This window comes from Pelophylax lessonae (assembly GCF_965119305.1).
Source record: "Pelophylax lessonae genome assembly, chromosome: 11".
NCBI lineage: Eukaryota > Metazoa > Chordata > Amphibia > Anura > Ranidae > Pelophylax > Pelophylax lessonae.
Window position 1 is genome coordinate 55,059,578 of NC_138778.1, and position 20,777 is coordinate 55,080,354.

General features: G+C 40.7%; 1 protein-coding gene across 1 annotated transcript in view; it reads left to right on the forward strand.

The window, feature by feature from the left end:
* LOC309567357 (uncharacterized protein) overlaps positions 1–20,777 on the forward strand; it is a 113,157-nt gene that overhangs the window by 25,098 nt on the left and 67,282 nt on the right. Inside the window, exons 8-11 of the mRNA XM_082272772.1 lie at positions 3,429–3,827; positions 5,925–6,085; positions 7,318–7,451; positions 11,609–11,754. Coding sequence (XP_082128898.1) covers positions 3,429–3,827; positions 5,925–6,085; positions 7,318–7,451; positions 11,609–11,754 — 840 coding nt within the window. The remainder of the gene's footprint in view (positions 1–3,428; positions 3,828–5,924; positions 6,086–7,317; positions 7,452–11,608; positions 11,755–20,777) is intronic.

Genomic DNA, 20,777 nt, shown 5'->3' on the forward strand with positions numbered 1-20,777 from the left:
GCATTCATCGGGACTCCATCCAGCCGGCGGACGTGCCGGCTGGGTGCTCGGGGCTCCCGGTGGGACGGTAGCCCCGAGCAAAGCCGCGGAAGGCGGCGGGAGGGGGGGACGTCCCCTCCCGCCCCCCCGGGTAACGATCGAGCGGCTCCCGAGCCGCATCGATCGTTACCGACGGAAAGCCGACCGTCGGCTTCAAACAACGGTACCGGGATGATGCCTCTAGCTAGAGGCATCATCCCGGTATAACCCCGCAAAGTCTGATGACGTAGAGGTTACGTGACTGGTAGTAAAGTGGTTAACCTAAAGCATTTTAGTTTTCCTTTCATGAAGTTCCTACAGTGGCCAATTAACAAGCAATGTATATTAGGCATAAGTCAACAAGCTGCAAGTTTAATTGTCTTTTAATATTTCTTTTTTTTATATATATATATATTTCTATATATAAAATAAATAACCGCGCTAAGCCAAAGAAAAAGCAGCAGCTGTAGTGGGAGTCACTAAGTAGAAGATGTAAAGGGAGAGCTGCGCTAAATTGATGGAAAACCAGAGTCACCCAGTATGAACAAAATGAATTGCAATATGGTAAACCCACAATAACAGATGGTACTATGTCAAAATAGATTCTCCTGCAACACAGACACATATATATATCACAAATTGTCAGCAGGCATAAATAAAGATGTAAGAAATAGTCCATCAAAAGAAGTCCATAAGGTTGAATAGGTGTCCAGTGAAAAGGATGAAACCACACACCGCTTCCAACGTGTCTAATTCCACAGGTGCCACATGCAAAGAGCTCAAGATCTGCTTACCAGAGCTCATAGGATTATGAGCATATCACACATATCCACAAATGGGCCAACCAGAATCGACCATATGCACCGTACTACCACTATTCTTGGGCGGATGACCCCGAGCTGGAAAAGGAGCCCCTCGGTGTTCCACGTCCCAAAAAAAGAAGGGTACGATAGCGTAGTATGTCCACACAAGTTTATTAAACATAGGTTAAAAACACTTACATTGTATATAAGAACAAGCGCTTGTAATAGTCTAATGCCGCCCGACTTCCGGGTCGCGTCGTGGTGACGTCACCACGACGCGACCCGGAAGTCGGGCGGCATTAGACTATTACAAGCGCTTGTTCTTATATACAATGTAAGTGTTTTTAACCTATGTTTAATAAACTTGTGTGGACATACTACGCTATCGTACCCTTCTTTTTTTGGGACGTGGAACACCGAGGGGCTCCTTTTCCAGCTCGGGGTCATCCGCCCAAGAATAGTGGTAGTACGGTGCATATGGTCGATTCTGGTTGGCCCATTTGTGGATATGTGTGATATGCTCATAATCCTATGAGCTCTGGTAAGCAGATCTTGAGCTCTTTGCATGTGGCACCTGTGGAATTAGACACGTTGGAAGCGGTGTGTGGTTTCATCCTTTTCACTGGACACCTATTCAACCTTATGGACTTCTTTTGATGGACTATTTCTTACATCTTTATTTATGCCTGCTGACAATTTGTGATATATATATATGTGTCTGTGTTGCAGGAGAATCTATTTTGACATAGTACCATCTGTTATTGTGGGTTTACCATATTGCAATTTATTTTGTTCATACTGGGTGACTCTGGTTTTCCATCAATTTAGCGCAGCTCTCCCTTTACATATATATTTCTTTATTGAAAGTTTTTAACATACAAAATTTTAATACATACCATTTGGTTTTATAAAAAGATAAAGAAACGTTGGTCCAATAACAACCCTACCTTTATTCCCTCCCCCCCTCCTCATCTCCCCCCCCCCTTTCTTAAATCAATAAGTAATCCCTTGTTTCTTTAAAGTTTTGCCATATCTCCCAGATCTCTACCCTGCTCTCATATTGCTCTTCTCCCCACACTCTTAAAGATTCTAACTTTCTCGTTTTTTCCACTAGTAGGAACCACTCTATATATGATGGGGGTTCTTTTTTCTTCCAGTTTAAGGGGATTAAACTTTTTGCTGAATTTAACAGATGGGGAATCAATGTTTTTTTGTATTGTTTATGAAAAGACACACACTGACCTAAGTCAGTGAATCAGCGCTCACTGGACCAGTCTGGAGGGGACCACATGACCAGTGGTGCCACAGATGAAATCACAAATAAATGTAAATAACATTAAATGGATAAATGAATAAATTAAATAAATTAATTAAAAAAAAATTATATATATATATATAAATTGAATTAAGTGGCAATGGAAATATTACAGTGCAACAAGATACAAGAACCTCAAATGTATGGAAGTCCTATTCAATCATGCGATGATCCCGAGTGGATGGATCCTTGCTGATGAAAGAGTACAAAAAGTCCAAATCAGAGTACTGGGGTGAAGATTAGACAGGCAGCTCCTCAAGAGGTAGGGATACCCTCCAAATATGTAACAAAGAAAAAGAACAAGGACGCCAAGTCATAAAGGTAGATGAACAGCTATATAATTTAATGTAGTAACTTACCTGTTGAAGGAGGAGGTCCTCCGAAACGACGTTGCAGCCCGCCCTCCACTCTTGGTTCAGTGTTCGTTCCTGTCAGCTTCCGTGGAGGAACCGACAGACTTGTCCTTTCTACTTCCGGTTTCCGGGTCATTACCTCCCTGCTGCACGGCGGATTGCGGTGAGGCTGCCCAGTCAGGGAGCCCACGCCATTTGCGGCATCACCCGGTATTGCCGATATCCAGGACTGCCTTCACCATTATACAGGACCCAGATGCGATTATCCTTCATCTTGCATCTTCCATCGGATTCACTGTGGGGACTGTCCTTTTGCACCATGCATGCTGTCTTATTGGAATACCTGTTTTTAACATGTAAGTTACTACATTAAATTATATAGCTGTTCATCTACCTTTATGACTTGGCGCCCTTGTTCTTTTTCTTTGTTACATTTTTGTATTGTTTTATCAACATTTTTGTCCCATGGAATAAGCATACCCAGGGGTCTTCATTAATATCTATGTTGGTGATTTTTTTGATTAAGGATAGTACTTCCTTTTAGTATTTTTTAATTTTTGGGCAATCCCACCAGATGTGTGCTATTGTACCCATTACCTTACACCCCCTCCAACAGTATTTTGAGCTTTCCAGTTGGTATCTCCCCACTTTATCTGGGGTGTTATACCATCTGGAGATAAGTTTATAGTTCATTTCTGCCGTACTCATATCTATCGCGGAGTTGTGTACTAATTTTAGGCTTTTTTCCCATTGAAATCCCTCACTTCGGGCACCCAATTCCTTTTCCCATTTTTCGACGATTGGGGGTACTGTCTGCTTCTCTCCTGCATTCAAGGTTTTATAGATGTTTGAAATACTATTTCGTATCTTCTCCGATATACATATTTGTTCATTTAATATTTCTTTTATTGCATAAAGATGTGTTTGTCATTTGTCAAGGAACCATTGAAGAAAGAAGAATATACCAGAAAGCACAGAGAAGACTCCAAAAGAAAAGCTCTATGATGCTCTCTAATGGTGGTATACACCATAACCATACCAATGGTTTTGCTGTTAATGATGATGTTTTCCCTGAGCAGGAATCTCAGAATGGATCTCTCCGTGAATATGAACATCTGAACCACCCATTGCAAGATGCTAAATTGCTTCTGAGGTTTAAATTGGTGGAGTCTCCACAGTTGGGACAAGCAATAAACTTAGCCTTACTAGCTGGTAACTTGCGGTCTGTTGCTAAGACCCTTAAACTGTGTTTTAGTGCACAGGCTATAAAGCACACAGGCAAACCTGGACACCAGTTCTGGAAGGAATCCATGTACATTGAGCTTGAGCCCAGTGAAGGTAATGTGTATGATTTACATACTTATCAATGACAGTTTTAATGAGAGATATAAAACAATGCACATCAAAAGTGTTAAGTATGAGAAAATGATGTGCAAATAAAAATAGAAGCTACTACTCGGACCACAGACCCAACCCTGATTCTTAAAGCTTGAAATTTATATAAAGGAAATGTAATATCTGCTATTGGATTTGTAATTTTCTCAGGCAAGTTGGTTTCATCTTGGCAGAAAGCACAGCCAACTTGATTGCTTGCCAAATCTGCCATTAAGCAATACTGCCGTGTCACGTCCCTGTGCACAGCCTGTGATAGGACAGTGAAGGACCAGCAGCACACTGATAGGTCATCATTCGCTTCTTTCTTCTGTTAGCACATGTGCATAATTGACCAAAAATACTGACCATTCCCAGTCTGAGTTCCACTGTAGAGGAAATTACAAGGGTACTTTAATTAGTTGATCAACCCCAGTCCCCATTAATATTTTTAGCTTTGTTTTTTTTCATACTTACCTTTTCCGGCTGTGTTCGGACCTGAAACATAACATGCTGGATCCTGTTCCTCTTTACCTCTTCTTCAGCCCTGAGCAGTCCTCTGATGTTTCAGAGAGTGGTGCTAAAGTGATAACGTCAGCATTGCTCTCTTCATCAATGCATCGTGAATGAAAGGCATAGTGGTGATGACCCCCTCAGAGGTTGGTTGGTCCTTTGATGCCCTAGAATAGGTCTTTGCCAGTATCTCCTCAGGCTGTTGAGTAAAGTTGAGTGAAGTTGGACATTATTTAACCTGGAAGACGGAGGACATCTTGTGGCAAAAAGAAGTACTGTTGGGGACAGCTCCAGACTGGAGGTGAGTATTGCAGACCAATGTGTTTTTTTCTTTTTCTTAGACTAGCTGGATGCCCATTTTGTTTTGTTTTTTAAAGTAACTCCATAAAACATGTTTTGATATAAGGCTGTGGTTTATTTTTAAGTTGTAAAGAAGTAAAATAACTTCTTGCCCAAAAAAATCAGGTAATAATAGCTTAGATCAGGAGAAGGCAATCTTTCAGAGGTTGAGATCTACCTGGACAACATGGAGGAAATCAAGGATCCTCAGAGGGCGGTGCCATAAAAGAAAAAAAAAATTATATATATATATATATATATATATATATATATATATATATATATATATCTATCAAGTCCCCAATAAAAAGATGGCATGAGGAACACATAGTGTGTGACAGTAGTATCCTCTGCCCCCTAACATCACACTCCCCCTTCAGTAGTGTCCTCTGCCCCCCTTTACATATCACTGCCCCCCTACAGTAGTGTCCTCTGCCCTCTTCACATCACCCCCCCCCAGTAGTATCCTCTGCCCCCTTCACATCACCCCCACAAGTAATGTACTCTGCCCCCCCCCCCCAAAGCAGTGTCCCCCCCAAAAAAAAACAGTGTCCTCTAATCCCCCCTACAGTAGTGTCCCCTGCCCATCTGCCCCCCCCCCAAAAGCAAGGTCCTCAGACCCCCCCCCCCCCACACACACACACACACACACACATCATTCCACTTACACAATGCAATGTAGGTAGCACTGCCCTACCTACAAGGACTGTACAGCAGAGTGGAAAATGAGAAGCAGCACAGTATTGGAGAAGGGTGGTAACAGGAGCTGCCATTGTTATCTTTTCATATTAACAAGCTGACAATTGGTTGTGGACTGGCCAGCAACTGATTACCTGCAGTTTAACTTGAAAGGTTAACTGAAGAAGCATCCAGTGCTGTTCTGTCTCCCTCTCTTCGCTCTGCTATTAAGAGTGGTGGCAACTGGGGGGAAGGATCGGCAATCCATGATCTATCTGTCGGCTGCCCACAGTCCAAGGGTTGCTGACCCAGGGCTTAAACACTGCTATAGTTGCATTGCATGCAAAGAACATTTTAAAAAAAATTACACAATACACACTGGTGCCCATAGCTAAATAAAGAACTATTGGGATACGAGGCTGTGAATCAATGTATATAAAAATGTATATATATATATGTACAGTATATATATATACTGTATATATATATAAATGTATAAATAACTATTAAAGCTTTTACCAACTGTCTCTGCAGAGAAATGGATGTTTTTTCAAATACCATATTTACTATATGGAAAGCATCTTGATGACAACAACTTGGTAAGAGTGACAGCTGTTGGCGAGCAGAATGTGACCTGGGAGAAACTTCTCGTAAAAAAGGATATCACCCTGGCTGTTCCACAAATCACGATCAATGTAAGATAAATATATATACCCAGGCACTAAAAGAATCATGTAACTTTTAATATAATGTTCTGCCCAGAGAAAACCAGTGTTAAAATCATCTCTGCACCTAGTGCCCTTTGAAACTGTCACATATGTATTGGACCGTGTTTATAAAATAATGTCCCTTCTGGGTGCATGTGCCAAACTTGAGACAGAGATGGTCATTGACCTATATAGTAATACCTGGTGCATGGATCCTACTGGTTGACCAGGAACCACCAAGGAGACAGGGAGCCCACACTTCATTGCTGTAAGTGGGTGGTCTGTTGACAGATTCAGTAGTGGTACTTTTGACCAATTTACTAATGTTGCTTGGTGAACTGTATATTCATCAGAGAAAATAATGTAGTCTACTTTTAAAAAATGAAGTGGACTACAGATTTTTTTATAATTGTGCCCATTTATACCATTTATTCTTTAATAAATAAAACACAACTTTTCTGCCCAGTCTTCAAAATTAGTTTAAAGGCTAAATTCACCTTTTCCAGAAAATAGCCTATGCAGTCAAGGGTCCCCAGTAGAAAACTGTGCAACTTTGTAAAGCAGTCATCAATTTTATTGTAGGACATATTCTGCAACCCCCCCCCCCCCCCCCCCAAGCCTAGCCAATAACCATTCAATTTGCAATCTCCATGTCCTGCATTGTTGCTAGGATGTGAAAACTGTTGGATGCTCACTCCCAGCAAAGCTGCAGAGTTTTTATTCATATTGGGAAAAAAATGGAAAACCTTTCCAGAAAAAGGTGAAGTTAGGCAGGTCATAGATGGTTCGAACCCCATATGGGCAGGCTGAATGCACCCAACTTGATTGATCGATCAACTTGGGTACAACCAGTCTGCCGAAATATACATGCGATCATCGCCAGCGGCTATGCTGGCCACTAGCAAAAATCTCTGTGTTCCTCCATCAACACTGTCTGTGGCTGCTGTGTGTCTGGCCTTAGCACTTAACATACACCCCACATACTTGGATGAAATCCAGGAGCAGCCAGAGGAAATATAAACACAGCATCCTACCCAATTGCTGTATAGTGTGCATAAGAGTAGGGTAAGGACATTAGATTGTGAGCTCCTTTAGGGTACAGGAACTGATATAGACTGCCCTATAAATCTGTAAAGTACTGTTTAATATTACAGGGCTTTAGAAATACTGGAAACAAATAAAATAATTCTGCTGTAATCATTACTTTTTATTACATGTAGTTCCTGGGATCTCCTGTAGTGAATAAACCATGCAAGGTGCGTCTGATGTTCTCCAATCCCCTCAATGAAGATATAAAGGACTGTCTACTGGTAATCGAGGGCAGTGGTCTGATGAAGACTCAACTTAAATTACTGTAAGTAACAGGACAAACATCAACTTCACTGAGAAACTGGCTGTAGAATGTGTGTGATAGCAGTTGAAAGAAAAAGACCATCATGGGTCAAACTATTTATAATTATGGGGGTCATCTTTCTTTGTGTGACAGTGTAGCCTGAAAAAGTGTCTGTGAAAACCAATTAGCAAAACTTACTAATTATCAGATAAGCACATTTGTGTCCCGTGAATGTGTCCTGGACTGGTACATCAGAACGTTCACCGCTGACTTCTAGTGAGCAATCTTCATCCTGCAGTAGTGCACTACTCAAAGGCAGGAGATGGATTTAGCAGGCATACCTGCAGTGAAACAGTATACCATGGTATCTTTCATTATGGCATACAGTATATGTAGATAGATTCTTGTCATTGTTTCCTTGGTATGTCATTTATACACGTGTTAGGTTCAGTAAGCAGGATCAAACAAAGTTGTGCAGCAGTGTCTTCTTGGGGAGGATTGAGACAGGGTTCATGCCACACCACACATCCAAGAAGATGATAGTAGGGTTTCCTTGTTCAGCTTTGTTCCGTAACATTTCTTGGGTTGTATTCGATATGTTCAAAGAGGGATCATACAAATACTTATAAGTATAATATTAATTAAAAGTAATGACAGCTACAGATAAAGAAAATACAGTATTACAATAATACTTAACTAATGATGCTGTTTTGCCACAGAGTACCATCTGCGTATGTAGCGTGGCAATGGTGATTACAGACGCATGCATGATTGCAAGCTCTAAAGATGAAACTAAATGTTCTAAGTGAAAACTGTAGTATATAGGCATTCTTAAATTTTGTGAGACAATTAAACAACTTTAAATAAGGAAATATGCAATATCCAATTTTCTCATCAAGCTTCTTTCGGTAATGGTACTGATTCACTGTCTAGTAGACCAGTTGGAAATTTGAACATACAAAGCTGAAGTGGGAAACTCTGGTGTCATCTGCAATGTGGCAGAGGTGAATTAAACACAAGACTGGCTGAACATAATTAATCACAGACAGTCACAGGAAGCCTTGTTTTTAATTTAGGAATACAAGGCTTCCTCTGATTAGCTGAGATGGAGAGGTGGGCAGATGATGTCATGATCTCCACTTCTGCCAATCAGAGGAAGCTTGCTATGCATTAATGAAATGTTATGCTTCCTGTGAATGGCTGAGCAGCATTCAGCCCGATCCAGTTTGCTCCAGGAGTGAGACAGGAACTCCATATCCAGCTGCCAATATGCAGCACTGTATACTGTATGTAGCTCATCTGTTAGTGAAGGAGCAGCCCTTTGGTCCTTTGGACCAGCTTAATTTAAACAAAATATTTAAAGTACAAGAAACTTGGAGCTAGGATTTAATGTGGCTTTAAATGCATGACATTTTTTACCTTAAGGCGTTCCCTACATAAAGGTAAAAAATGTCCCAGTGATTTCACCCTCACCCCCCTACATACATACTGTGGCAGGCGCAGCACTACAAAGTGCCTTATGCGCTGTGGCATTAGAAGAATTGGATCTCTCTGACTTCAGTCTAACCAGACTGTCTGTTACTCTATAAATTCCTCTAATACCTTTCTATGGAAAGCAGTAGGTTTAAAGAGCACACCAAACGCTTAAGATATCTTCTTTATTAACTTCAACTTTTCTTCATAGATAACAGTGACACTTTTGCAGCAGACAGTCCATGTACAACATGTGCTGAATACAGTATAACAAATGGTGGATATATTTCTCTCTTGCTGTTTGAGTTTGTTTGCTTGGGTTTGTTTTGGGGTTGTTAGAGTTGTTTGGGTTTGTTCGATAGTTTGAATTCGATATAACTTTTGAAGTTTGATTTGTTTGTTTGTTTGTTTGTTTGTTGTTTGGTGGAACTACAAGTGAACACATAACTAGTTCAGTATACAGCTCTAATCACATTACTAACAATAGGAACATGTATAACTGTTAATTACCTATTTTTGGCCACTTGCTTCCATAAAACTGCTCTGTGGATCTGTGTGTCTATTCAGTTCTCTTCTGTAGTGGAAAATGAGAAGGCTGGCTGAAGCATGAGGCTTCAGAGAAAAAATGGGTGTAAGGCTGGCTGTGATTGGCCAAGACTGTTGCTGAGTGTGAGATTGGCTGTGATTGGCCACAAACTCCTTATGGGTAATAAAGTTTAACTCTGTGCTTTCTGGTTTCAACTCTGCTGTGTCTGAGCTTACCTTACATGCATACAAATGAATCTTACAGGCAAATTTCCTTTTGCTTCTGTGAACACAACATACAACTGTTATGTGACATCCAAACATGAAATCACAGTAAATAACTCTGCTTTTGTCTCTCACATATAAACATATGCACTGTATTGAGGTTATTAACAGGTCTAGCTGTATATACATGTAGGTCGTATTAGCAACCTAGGACAGGTTCTAGCTGGCCAGCTACACATACCTGAGTCCTCGTTCAATCCAGTATTGTGCCTGTCTGTAGCAGCTCTTTCCTTCCTGCTCTCACAGGCTTTGCTAAGGCAGCTATTGGCTCTGGCTGCTGTCAATCAAATCCTGTAAGCAGAGGATGTTACTGATTACCAGGCCCTGGCTGGCCATGTTGACGACCAGGGTGAACAGCGGGAGGTAAGCAGTGACCGCGGTCATCCCTGTACCTTCCGCAGTGCAGCCATGCCTGTGTCTCCTCTCCCGGGGAACTAACGGTGAGCTGCAGGGCTTTGAGCTGTGTCTCTCTCACAGACAGCTCAGAGCCAGCGCTGACAGTTCTCCCCCACCCTGCCTCCCTCCACACAGAGATGAGAGAGAGCTCATCTGCTCCTTCTCTTGTCCCTCTCCTCCTATGTCTGTCACATCCACACTCCCTGGGGATGTGTGGGTGGGAAGTTTGAAGCCAGTATCTTCCAGACAGTAGAGGAAAGGTACTGACAGCCTATGTATGAGTCTCTAACCTGGGGTGAGTAAGCTCACCCTCTCAACTGCTTCCCGGTGTATAAGCTATTTTAAGGGGTCTCTGTGGACTCAGAAGTAAGAACCCCTTACATCTGAGTTCCCCTTTACACCAGAGTCCACAGCATTCCCCTTTACATCAGAGCCCCCCTTAAATCAGGGTTCCCCTTTTCATTAGAGTCTACAAAGCTCCCCCCATTACAGCGTAAGGTAGCTTGCAGACTCTGATGCAAGGGGGCTGTTTGAACTCTGATTTAAGGGGGCTTGTGTGGATTCTGATGTAAGGGGCCTGTGTGGACTCTGATGTAGGGGGACTCTGCAGACTCTGATGTAAGGGGGACTTTTTGGATTCTGATGTATGGGGGTCTCTGCAGACTCCGATGTATGGGGGTCTCTGCGGACTCTGATGTAAGGGGGACTCTGCAGGCTCTGATGTAAGGGGGGCTCTGTGGACTCTGATGTACAGTGGGCTCTCTGAACTCTGATGCAAAGGGGGCTCTGTGAACTCTGATGTAAAGTGGGCTCTGTGAACTCTGATGCAAAGGGGGCTCTGTGGACTCTGATGTAAAGGGGGCTCTGTGGACACTGATGTTAGGGAGCAGGGGTCGGGAGGAGCTAAAGATCTGTACAGTGAGCAGAGAATAAAAGGGGGCATTGTGATTAGAGAGAAAAGGGGGGACATGAATGCACTGTGATGGGGGGCTGTGATTGCTAGGGGCATTGTAACGTAAAGGGACACTTTGATATAAAGAGGAGTGCATTGTAAAGGGGCACTGTAATCATTACAGTGCCCCTTTATGGTGCAGTCCCTTTTATATCACAGTGTCCCTATATATTACAGTGTGGAGGACTGACTCAGTGAATTCTCGTTACCAACCGCGAACACCTGTCAGCCCCCCCTTCCCTGGTCCCTCGAAAAATTGACTGCTCATTCAATAATGCCTGGGCCTATTATTTTTTATAATGTCCCAGTCCGGGCCTGCTGTTTACCTTTTATATTATGCCTGCTTTTTCTCACCAGTTTGTCTAATTTTAAAGTTTTTACTTTGCTTGTACAGTACAGGAATTCATTATATTTTATTTATGTGCCTTGTCATAGACTAGGAGGTACAATGTCCTAGAAGACTATTTGCCCGGCAGAATGTATTCTGTCTGTGACTGTAATTGTAGTTTTATCATTTACATATGTTGACTTTGTTTTTTTTTATCAGTGTGGGCACCATGAAGAAGAAGGAAACATCACTTGTGCAATTTGACCTGGTTCCCTGCAAACCTGGTCTCAAACAGCTTCAAGTTAACTTCAGCAGCAACAAGTTCCAGGTCCTGAAAGGCTACAAGACTGTTATAGTCAACCCTTGATCTGTTCAACCACAATTTTAGAAATTATAGTTTTTTTCATGCCAGGACCAAAAAAGGACTTCTCCAGGTGTGGTTGGTGGGGTTTTAGAACAGGGGATTTGTAAAGCCCTCTAGATTGTTGGAATGTACTGATAGGGATGTATCATATGACAAATATGGTAAATGAACCACAGTATGGAGTGGTATTTGTATATAAGACAATGGGTTGATTTACTAAAACTAGAGAGTGCAAAATCTGGTGCAGATGTGCATAGTAGCCAATCAGCTTCTAATTTCAGATTGTTCAATTGAGCTTTGACAAAAAAACTGGAAGCTGATTAGTTTCTATACAGAGCTGCAGCAGATTTTGCTCTTTCCAGTTTAGTAAACCCAATGAATCTGTTTTTGCGTTTCATATGGTTAAAAAGCAAGCACTAGAAGTAAAATTATTGTGATAACTGCTGATAATATACAATAAGGAAAACATCAGCAGGGAAAGTAAGATGAATATTCCTTGGCTTCCAGTTAAGGCAGCATTAAAGCCAAAATTAACTTTCAGTTAAAGTCAGCTAAATTCATTAAAGGTGCATTAAAACAAAAGGTGTGCGAAGTTTTACAATATGTTTTATTTGTAAAGCAGTCAACAGCTTGTGTGGAAAAGTTTGTCCCCTGCCAGCTTGAACTCTATGTAGGAGCAGTAGTCTCTCTGCAGAGGTCTAACACCCCCCCCCCCCCTGCTGAGTTAAAACTCCGCAGTCAGCAAAGCTAATGCTCACTGCTGATTGGAGAGCTCTGGATCTGATTCAGCAGGTGGCATGTTTGACCTCTGCAGGGAGACCAGTGCAAATTAGTATTTTTTTAACACAGTTCTGACTTGGTATATATAAGGATTCCAAGCACAAAAAATAAAGAACTGGGGAGTTATACAATTATGAAATACATTGATTTTACATTTTGACTGTAAAGCACCTTCAAAAGGTTGGTCCACCTGAAATTTATATTTGATGGTTAGATCTCTGCTTTTGACTTCTTTGGTCTCTACATCATTTGATATTTGATGGCTAGATCTCTGCTTTTGACTTTTTTGACCTCTACATCAGATGTGGCCATTATAAGAAACAACCACTCTGCCTGTTGGATTTCTTTTTTTTTAACAATAGAAGACTGCATTTAATAGATTACTTAAGCTAGCCATACATGGATTGAAATTCGGCAGGTTTAGCAGGGACCACTCGAGATTTCGCTCCATGTACGTCTGGACAGGCTGATTGTACTCAAGTTGATCCATCAACTTGGGTACAGCCAGCCTGTCTGTTTTTTTACATATGATTAGTGCTGTTTGCTAGCAGTAATAATTGTGTTCTGCGGGTTGGCAAGTAACCCCATGCCCCACCCCTGCCAGCAGAACACAAAAGCACTGCAGGAGGCATTCCCCCATCAACACTGGGTGTGTTGATTTGGGAATCAAGCAATTTTCTTTCCTTTCTCCAGTAGTGGAGGGAAATAAAATTAAATCATCTATGGGTTGCCTTAGCCCACATACCTTAACGGTAACTGAAATATCACATCCAAGTGGACTTTGATATAGCTGGTTACCTAACCACCTTCCACAAAATCCTATATCGAATTATCACACTCTTTATTGTGCATTGTCTTTAATCATAGTACTTCACTTGAAGCCCCCATTCCCACCTTTTTCAGCTTGTTTCCCTACACCTGACTATACACCAGTTGTCCCTGTTCACAGTTGTACGCTCAGTCGCCCTACACTCAAAAAGTACATGAGCCTTTTTAGCATATCTGGGCATTTTTGGCCTATAAACTTTAATGCAAGTGCCTGTAAACGTGCAATATGCACATATTCATTCATACACCTGAAAAATGCCCTCCTCCCCTTGCCCAGCCCAGGAAAGAAATATCTGAAGTTTGATACATGAGCAAAATGCTTGCACAAAGCTTGTAAAACAATTTTAAAAAATCACCAAAATACACTCTGCTCAGGTGGTAATGTAGGAAATTTTGCACACGGTTTGTAAATATAAAGGTGCATGATTTTCTAGCGTTCTAAAAAGAAATAAAATATTTCTATTTATTTGTGTCTTTTTATTTGAATCAAAGCTATCTATTGTTATTGCTGGAAATAGCCATGGAAAGTAATTACTTCTGGTATGACAAGAAGTATTATGTACAAACGAGAGGGGTAGCTATGGGAGCAAGGTAGGCTCCTAGTGTTGCTAACCCCTTTATGAGTAAATGGGAAGAAGAAGAAACCATCTATGATCATAAATGGCCCCAATCAAAACTCTATAAAAGATTATTGGATGACATAATAGTGGTGTGGGAAGGTACAGAAGGATCGTTAATACATTTCTTTGATTCAATAAATGTTAATCAATATAACATATCATTTTCAGGGGAGTAGAACAGTGAGAGTATACACTTCCTTGACTTAGAGATTAATAAAAGGGATGGGAAAATATGTACCGGAACCTTTTTAAAAAAATAAAAAAATAAAATAGCAATGGGTACGTCCATACTTTAAGCTGTCCCCATCAGAATTGGATAAATAATATACCTAAAGGTCAGCTCATGAGGATGCGCCGTAGTGATAATTCAGAAGAGGATTACCATAGACAAGCAGATATTCTGGTTAGTAGGTTTGTAGTTAAAGATAACAGTACTCAGGTCACTTCAAAGAGAAAGTGAGAAAAATTAACAGAGAATTATTATTAGCGGAAAAGCAACTGAGCGGGAACCAAATAAAGGATTCGATGTAACCTTCTGTATTAGGTTTAATTGGCAATTTAAAGACATTGAAAGAATAGTGAGAAAACACTGGCCCATTTTAAAAAGAGACAGGCTTCTAATAACCATATTGCCAAACAGTCCCAAATTCATATACCGTAAGGCACCCAATCTTAGAAATAGGTTGGTGCATAATAGGGTAAATCCCCCTAGTAAAAATACTTTTTTAGATCAAAAGAGTTCTTTAAATGTAAAAGTTGTAAGGTTTTCAGAACTAGTCAGTACAGGGAGAAGAAACATATTAAGTTTAAATCCAATGTGAGAAACCAGGAATATAACATAAGAGAGTTCATCACATGTAATAACACCTGCTACTTATGGTAAAGAATGTCCATGCAAGTTGCAATTCATTGGTGGGACCCCTAGGCATCTGTCCAAAAGGATTGGGAAAAATGTGGATAACATCAAAAAAGTGTTTGTAGAACATAACCTATCCCAACATTTTAGGGAATGCCATGTTAGAGACTTTAGGGAATGCCATGTTAGAGACCCTATGTGGTTGTTTTTTTTTATGGTATAGATAAAATTAACGACCACTGGAGAGGCAATAGCAGACATGATGGATATATGAATTGGATACCTTGATACCGAGTGGCCTGAATGTAGATATAGACTTCAACTGCTTTATATCACATTTTTAATTCTATATAGTGCTCAGCATAAATGAGTACACCCCTTTTGAAAAGTAAGATTTTAATCAATATCTCAATGAACACAAGAACAATTTACAAATTTTTGACAAAACTGAGTTTTATAGAACATTTGTTTAGCTCCATTTCATGGAAGTAAGGATAGTAATATAACTTAGATTACAAAATCTTCAGTTTTACTCAAATAAGTTGGTGCAAAAATGAATACACCCCACAACAAAAATGAATACATCTAATGTTTTGTATGACCTTCCTGATTTGTAAAGATAAAACGTTTTCTAGGCATGGAATGAACAAGTTAGCGACATATTGCAACATCTATCTTTTTCCATTCCTCAAGAAGGACCTCTTTTAGAGCCTGGATGCTGGATGGAGAGTGATGCTCAACTTCAGGATTCCCCATAGGTGTTTGATTGGGTTCAATTGGGTTCAGATTAGGAAACATAGTTAGCCACTGAATCAGTTTCACCCTGTTTTTTTCTAAGAAATACAACAGTGGCCTTAGATATGTGTTTTTGGATCATTGTCATGTTGAAAAAGTGCACGATAACCAAGGACACGAAGTGGTGGTAGCATCTTCTCTTTCAATATAGAGCAATACATCTGTGAATTCATGATACCATCAATGGATTGTAGCTCCTTGACACAAGCAGCACTCATGAAGCCCCACAGAAGGACACTGTCACCACCATGTTTCACTGTAGGCACCATTAATTTTTCTTTGTACTCCTCACCTCTGCAACCCAATACAGTTTTGAAGCCATCCGTTCCAAAATCATTTATCTTGGTCTCATCATTCCAGAGTACAAGTAGTCTTCTACTTTTTCAGCATGGGCCCTGGCAAATTCTAGGTGGGCTTTTTTGTGCATGGGGTTTTATTGAGGCTTCCTTCATGGAGGACACCTATGCATGCCTCTGCAGCATTTGCCATATTGTGTCACAACAAACAATTACCCTAGTTTGGCTTTCTACTTTCTGCTAACTGCAGTGAACTTGCATGGCGATTTTCTTCAACCTTTCTCATCAGAAGATGTTCCTGTTGAGATGTACGGCCTGGACGCCTCTGTGAGATGGTTCAGTTCCATCTTTGTTAAATTTTTGTATCACTTTTGCTACCGTATTCTGATTGATAAGTAAAGCTTTGCTGATCTTCTTGTAGCCTTCACCTTTCTTGTGTAAAGAAATCATATTCCTTCTCAGGCCATGTGACATTTCTCTTTCGTGTCGTGCTATTGCTGACAGGAATAAATGGTAAGGTGTTTTTTGTTAAGTAACTCCCTTTTATAATCAGCTGTCTGCTGGACACCCGTTGATTGATGAATAATTAGACTTACCTGTAGTTGAATTCTTGTTAATTAGGATTCTGTTGTCTAAAATGTAGCTTTGCTCCTACGACTTTCATTGGGGTGTATTCATTTTTTGCAACATGGTCTTGAATTAATTTGTTAGGAAAAATACTTTTTTGTGTGTGCAAATTAGCATATCTTGATTGCAATCAATGGCCCACCTTTGTGGGAGTATTTTGTAGTATAGTGTCCCATAGAAAATGTTGATTCTGAAAGGAAAGTAAAGATTTTCCAACAAATCTGTTTGGGTGTACTCATTTATGCACAGCACTGTATATCCCTTTCAAAATCATTGCAGGTGGAGCTCCCCTTTAGATGATAAAGGCAAAAAGCAGTGTTCTCAAAAGGGAACACACCCTAGAATAAGTAGATGGAATACAAATGTGGGTGCTCTGAACAAGGCTACGTGACAAAAAGCACTAGCATGCTTTTTATGTCACTACTATGTAACAAATAAAGAGGATTTTGGACTTTCCGGCTCTTCCCGTTACTTCATATTGCATCCTGTGGTTGGAGCTCCCCTTTAGTCTAGGCAAGGGGTTCTCTTTTGAACCTTATGTAGCATAAGCACAGTTTTTTCCTCAGGTAATATATACTGTATTGTATTGATGGAAGAGTTTCCATGTAAGACCAAATTCTTTTAGTAATACCAGCTTTCCTTTTAGAGTTATGTAGACTTTGTAATGCAGGCCTAAGGTAAGGTTTAGTTCTTTTCAAAGGAGTATATTTTTCTTATGGTAAAATCCAGCTTTCCTCATTTAGAAATCCATAGAGTTCTCCTTTAAGGCAGAGAGAAAGGGCACAGGTAAAAGGGGTGGGACTTTACATAGGCCTTTGAGAACACATCACACAATGCATATAGATTAAAAAAGGTTCATTATTAGGTTTATATAGATAAAAGATGCCTAATAGCAAACAACAATACAGGTAATACCATACAGTATAGAGTACATATCGTGAGAGCACAGAGGTACATATTCAATGAGAGCTTGATCTGGTCAGCGCGTTTCGTGGAACTCCAGCTTCTTGAGGACCATTCAAGCATGTTTAATATGTAACTCTTAACTAGAATGAAGCAAATATATATAAGATTTTTATAACCACAAAGGAAAAAATAATAAACATAATATCCCTATGATCATATATTAAATACAACAAGCAAACAATTTGGTGCAGGTTTGTTTGATCTAATGTACTATAGTTTGGCTTAGCCAGTGGGTGTACCCCAACCAAGATGTATGTATATACGTTAATAACCAAATGGACAATAAGTCATACCTTTAGTGAGAATATGTACGTAGCTCCTACAGGCATATATATATATATATATATATATATATATATATATATATATATATATATATATATATATATACACACACACAGTATTTATATATATATATACACACACTATATTGTCAAAAGTATTCTGACACTTGCCTTTACACGCATATGAACTTTAATGGCATCTCAGTCCTAGTCCGTAGGGTTCAATATTGAGTTGGCCCACCCTTTGCAGCTTTAACAGCTTCATCTTTTCAGGGAAGGCTGTCCACAAGGTTTAGGAGTGTGTCTATGAGAAAGTTTGACTAATCTTCCAGAAGCGCATTTGTGAGGTCAGGCACTGATGTTGGGCGAGAAGGTCTGGATCTCAGTCTCCGCTCTAATTCATCCAAAAGGCGTTCTGTCGGGTTGAGGTCAGGACTCTGTGCAGGCCAGTCAAGTTCCTCTACCCCAAACTCGCTCATCCATGTCTTAATGGACCTTGCTTTGTGCACTGGTCCAAATAATTTGGTGGAGGGGGGATTATGGTGTGGGGTTGTTTTTCAGGGGTTGGGCTTGACCCCTTAGTTCCAGTGATGGGAACTCTTAGGGCGTCAGCATACCAAGACATTTTGGACAAATATCATGCTCCCAACTTTGTGGGAACAGTTTGGGGATGGCCCCTTCCTGTTCCCACAAAGTTCCCCTCCCCATTGGGTACTGGGGCGCTTGAAAAAATATCTCCCAAATTAATCTCCCTTTTTTCAATATAACTGAAAATTTCCATAATACCTGCAGCCAGATATAAGTATATTGAATAGCCAAAAATATAAGAGAAAATAATATCGGCGCAGAAGGACAATAATAAATCGAAAAGCAGCTGCACTCCTCAGGTCAAAATACAATTCCTGTGTAAATAATATGTGATACAATAAGCAGCGCTAAAAAACACTAATAACAACATAAAATCATTAAGGAGAAAATCAGAGTCCATGCACAAAGCCCGTGATGAGAAGTGAAAACACTTTCTGGCAGGATCAACAGGTGCTCTAAGTGTTAGAATCCACCACCGAGTGAAATGGCCTCTCACCTTAGGCTTATTGGATATAAGCATAAAACTCTTATAGCGATCTCCCCTTGGTGGATGGGATGTACTCCTTCTTGTACTTCACCTCCAAGAGACCTCACACTGAACAGACGCAACACCACAAAGTTCCCAAAGCGGACTATGCACTGCTCACAGATAGGCTTCAACCGGCAACTCCCCTTGAAACCATGAAATAGGGAAAAACACCGGGCAAGCCCATAGCGTGATACTGATAAACTTTATTCAAAATGAAGTTAAAAGACAGCCTCTTACTTGTATTAAAAGGTGAAATCGCATCAAACAATCATGCCGACGGGTCCCGTAGGTACCTCACCGGATCTCCAGACAGCAGTGGGCAACGCCTGTAAGCTCCTCCTTCCCCCCGGACGCGTGTCGTCCCCCAATGGGCGGGGACTTCTTCAGCGGTATGTGAAGGTAGGTAGTAGACGTTGCCCCTTAAATATACCGCCATATCTGCTGATTGGACCGGAAATCGGGATCCTCTCATTGGATAACCTCCATTGCTAGGGTTACAGAGTACACTTCCGCTCTCTATAGGGCGGAAATGACGATGCCCCATGTTTGGAGACCGCCCTATCACCGCTCTAGGATTGGATGAGCGGACCGGATCCTATTGACAGCGGCTTCCTCTTTGTATAAGTACGGAAGATGCCGCCACTCTATTAAGAGAGGGAGCGCCCACGTATATCGTTAGAGGACCGCCCCTTCCTTCCTAGTCCCAGGGAATGGCCGGAAGTAAACAATACTCGATCGTGCTAATGAGAGTCCATGGTTCCTCCCATATTTGCACAACTGTCAGCATCGTATATATTAGAAATGACACAAAACAAGATGTGACTTCTGTTGGTCTAGAATAAAAAAATAAAATAAATAAAAGGATATGGCTGTATAAATCAAACAAAAGGTAAAATATGTACCATTTATGGAATGATGAATAAAAAATATACTAAAATACGGATACTTGCAGGGGGGAGGGAGGCCTGGCAAAAAAGGTGATATTCCTCCATTTATTCATCAACCTTGCACCCAAGACAGGTGCAAACACTCTAAGAGACCTCTACCCTATATGTCCCTGTATCCTTAGAGTATTTATCATATTATCATTATAACAGTAATTGGATTTGTTAAAAAGATATAAAAAGTTTAAAAACGGAGCCGTAGACGTCCCACTGTTGTCTGGATCACATAAAGGACCTAAAAAGCATATATAAATAAATATGAAATCAAAACATTATTATCGGTCGGAAATAAAACAATTGAGGTCAAACTCCACGTTCAGGCCTCGGGGTACCCCCACTTTAGTCTCGTATATCCAAAAGGACTCGCGTTGACTTAACTTTCTGATCAGGTTACCCCCCCTCCAATGCTTGTGAACTCTTTCTATACCCCAAAACTTCAAATTCCTAGGGTCTTTGTTATGGAATTTTTTGAAATGTTGGGTCACATGATGGAGTGTTTTTCCTTTCTTAATGCTTCGGACATGTTCAGCAACCCTAATTTGCAGGGCCCTTGATGTCCTACCTACATACTGCAGGCCGCAGTCACATTCTAACATGTATACTACGCCTGTAGTCGAGCACGTGATCAGATCTTTAATTACATAGCTCCTACCTGTTGCATTTGCTATGAACTCCTTCCTTCGTTTTAAATTCCCTTTGGCTGTTCTACACACTACGCATTTGCCACAGGCATAAAAGCCAGATAAATATGGCAACAAATTGTTATTAATCTGTGTAGGTGGGTCTACTACCCCTGGGGCCAGATAATTCCTGAGAGTAGGTGCCTTCTTGTACACAAACAATGGTCTAGCAGGTATGATTGCTCCCAGGGTTTTGTCCTGTTGAAGGATCGGCCAGTGCTTATTGAATAT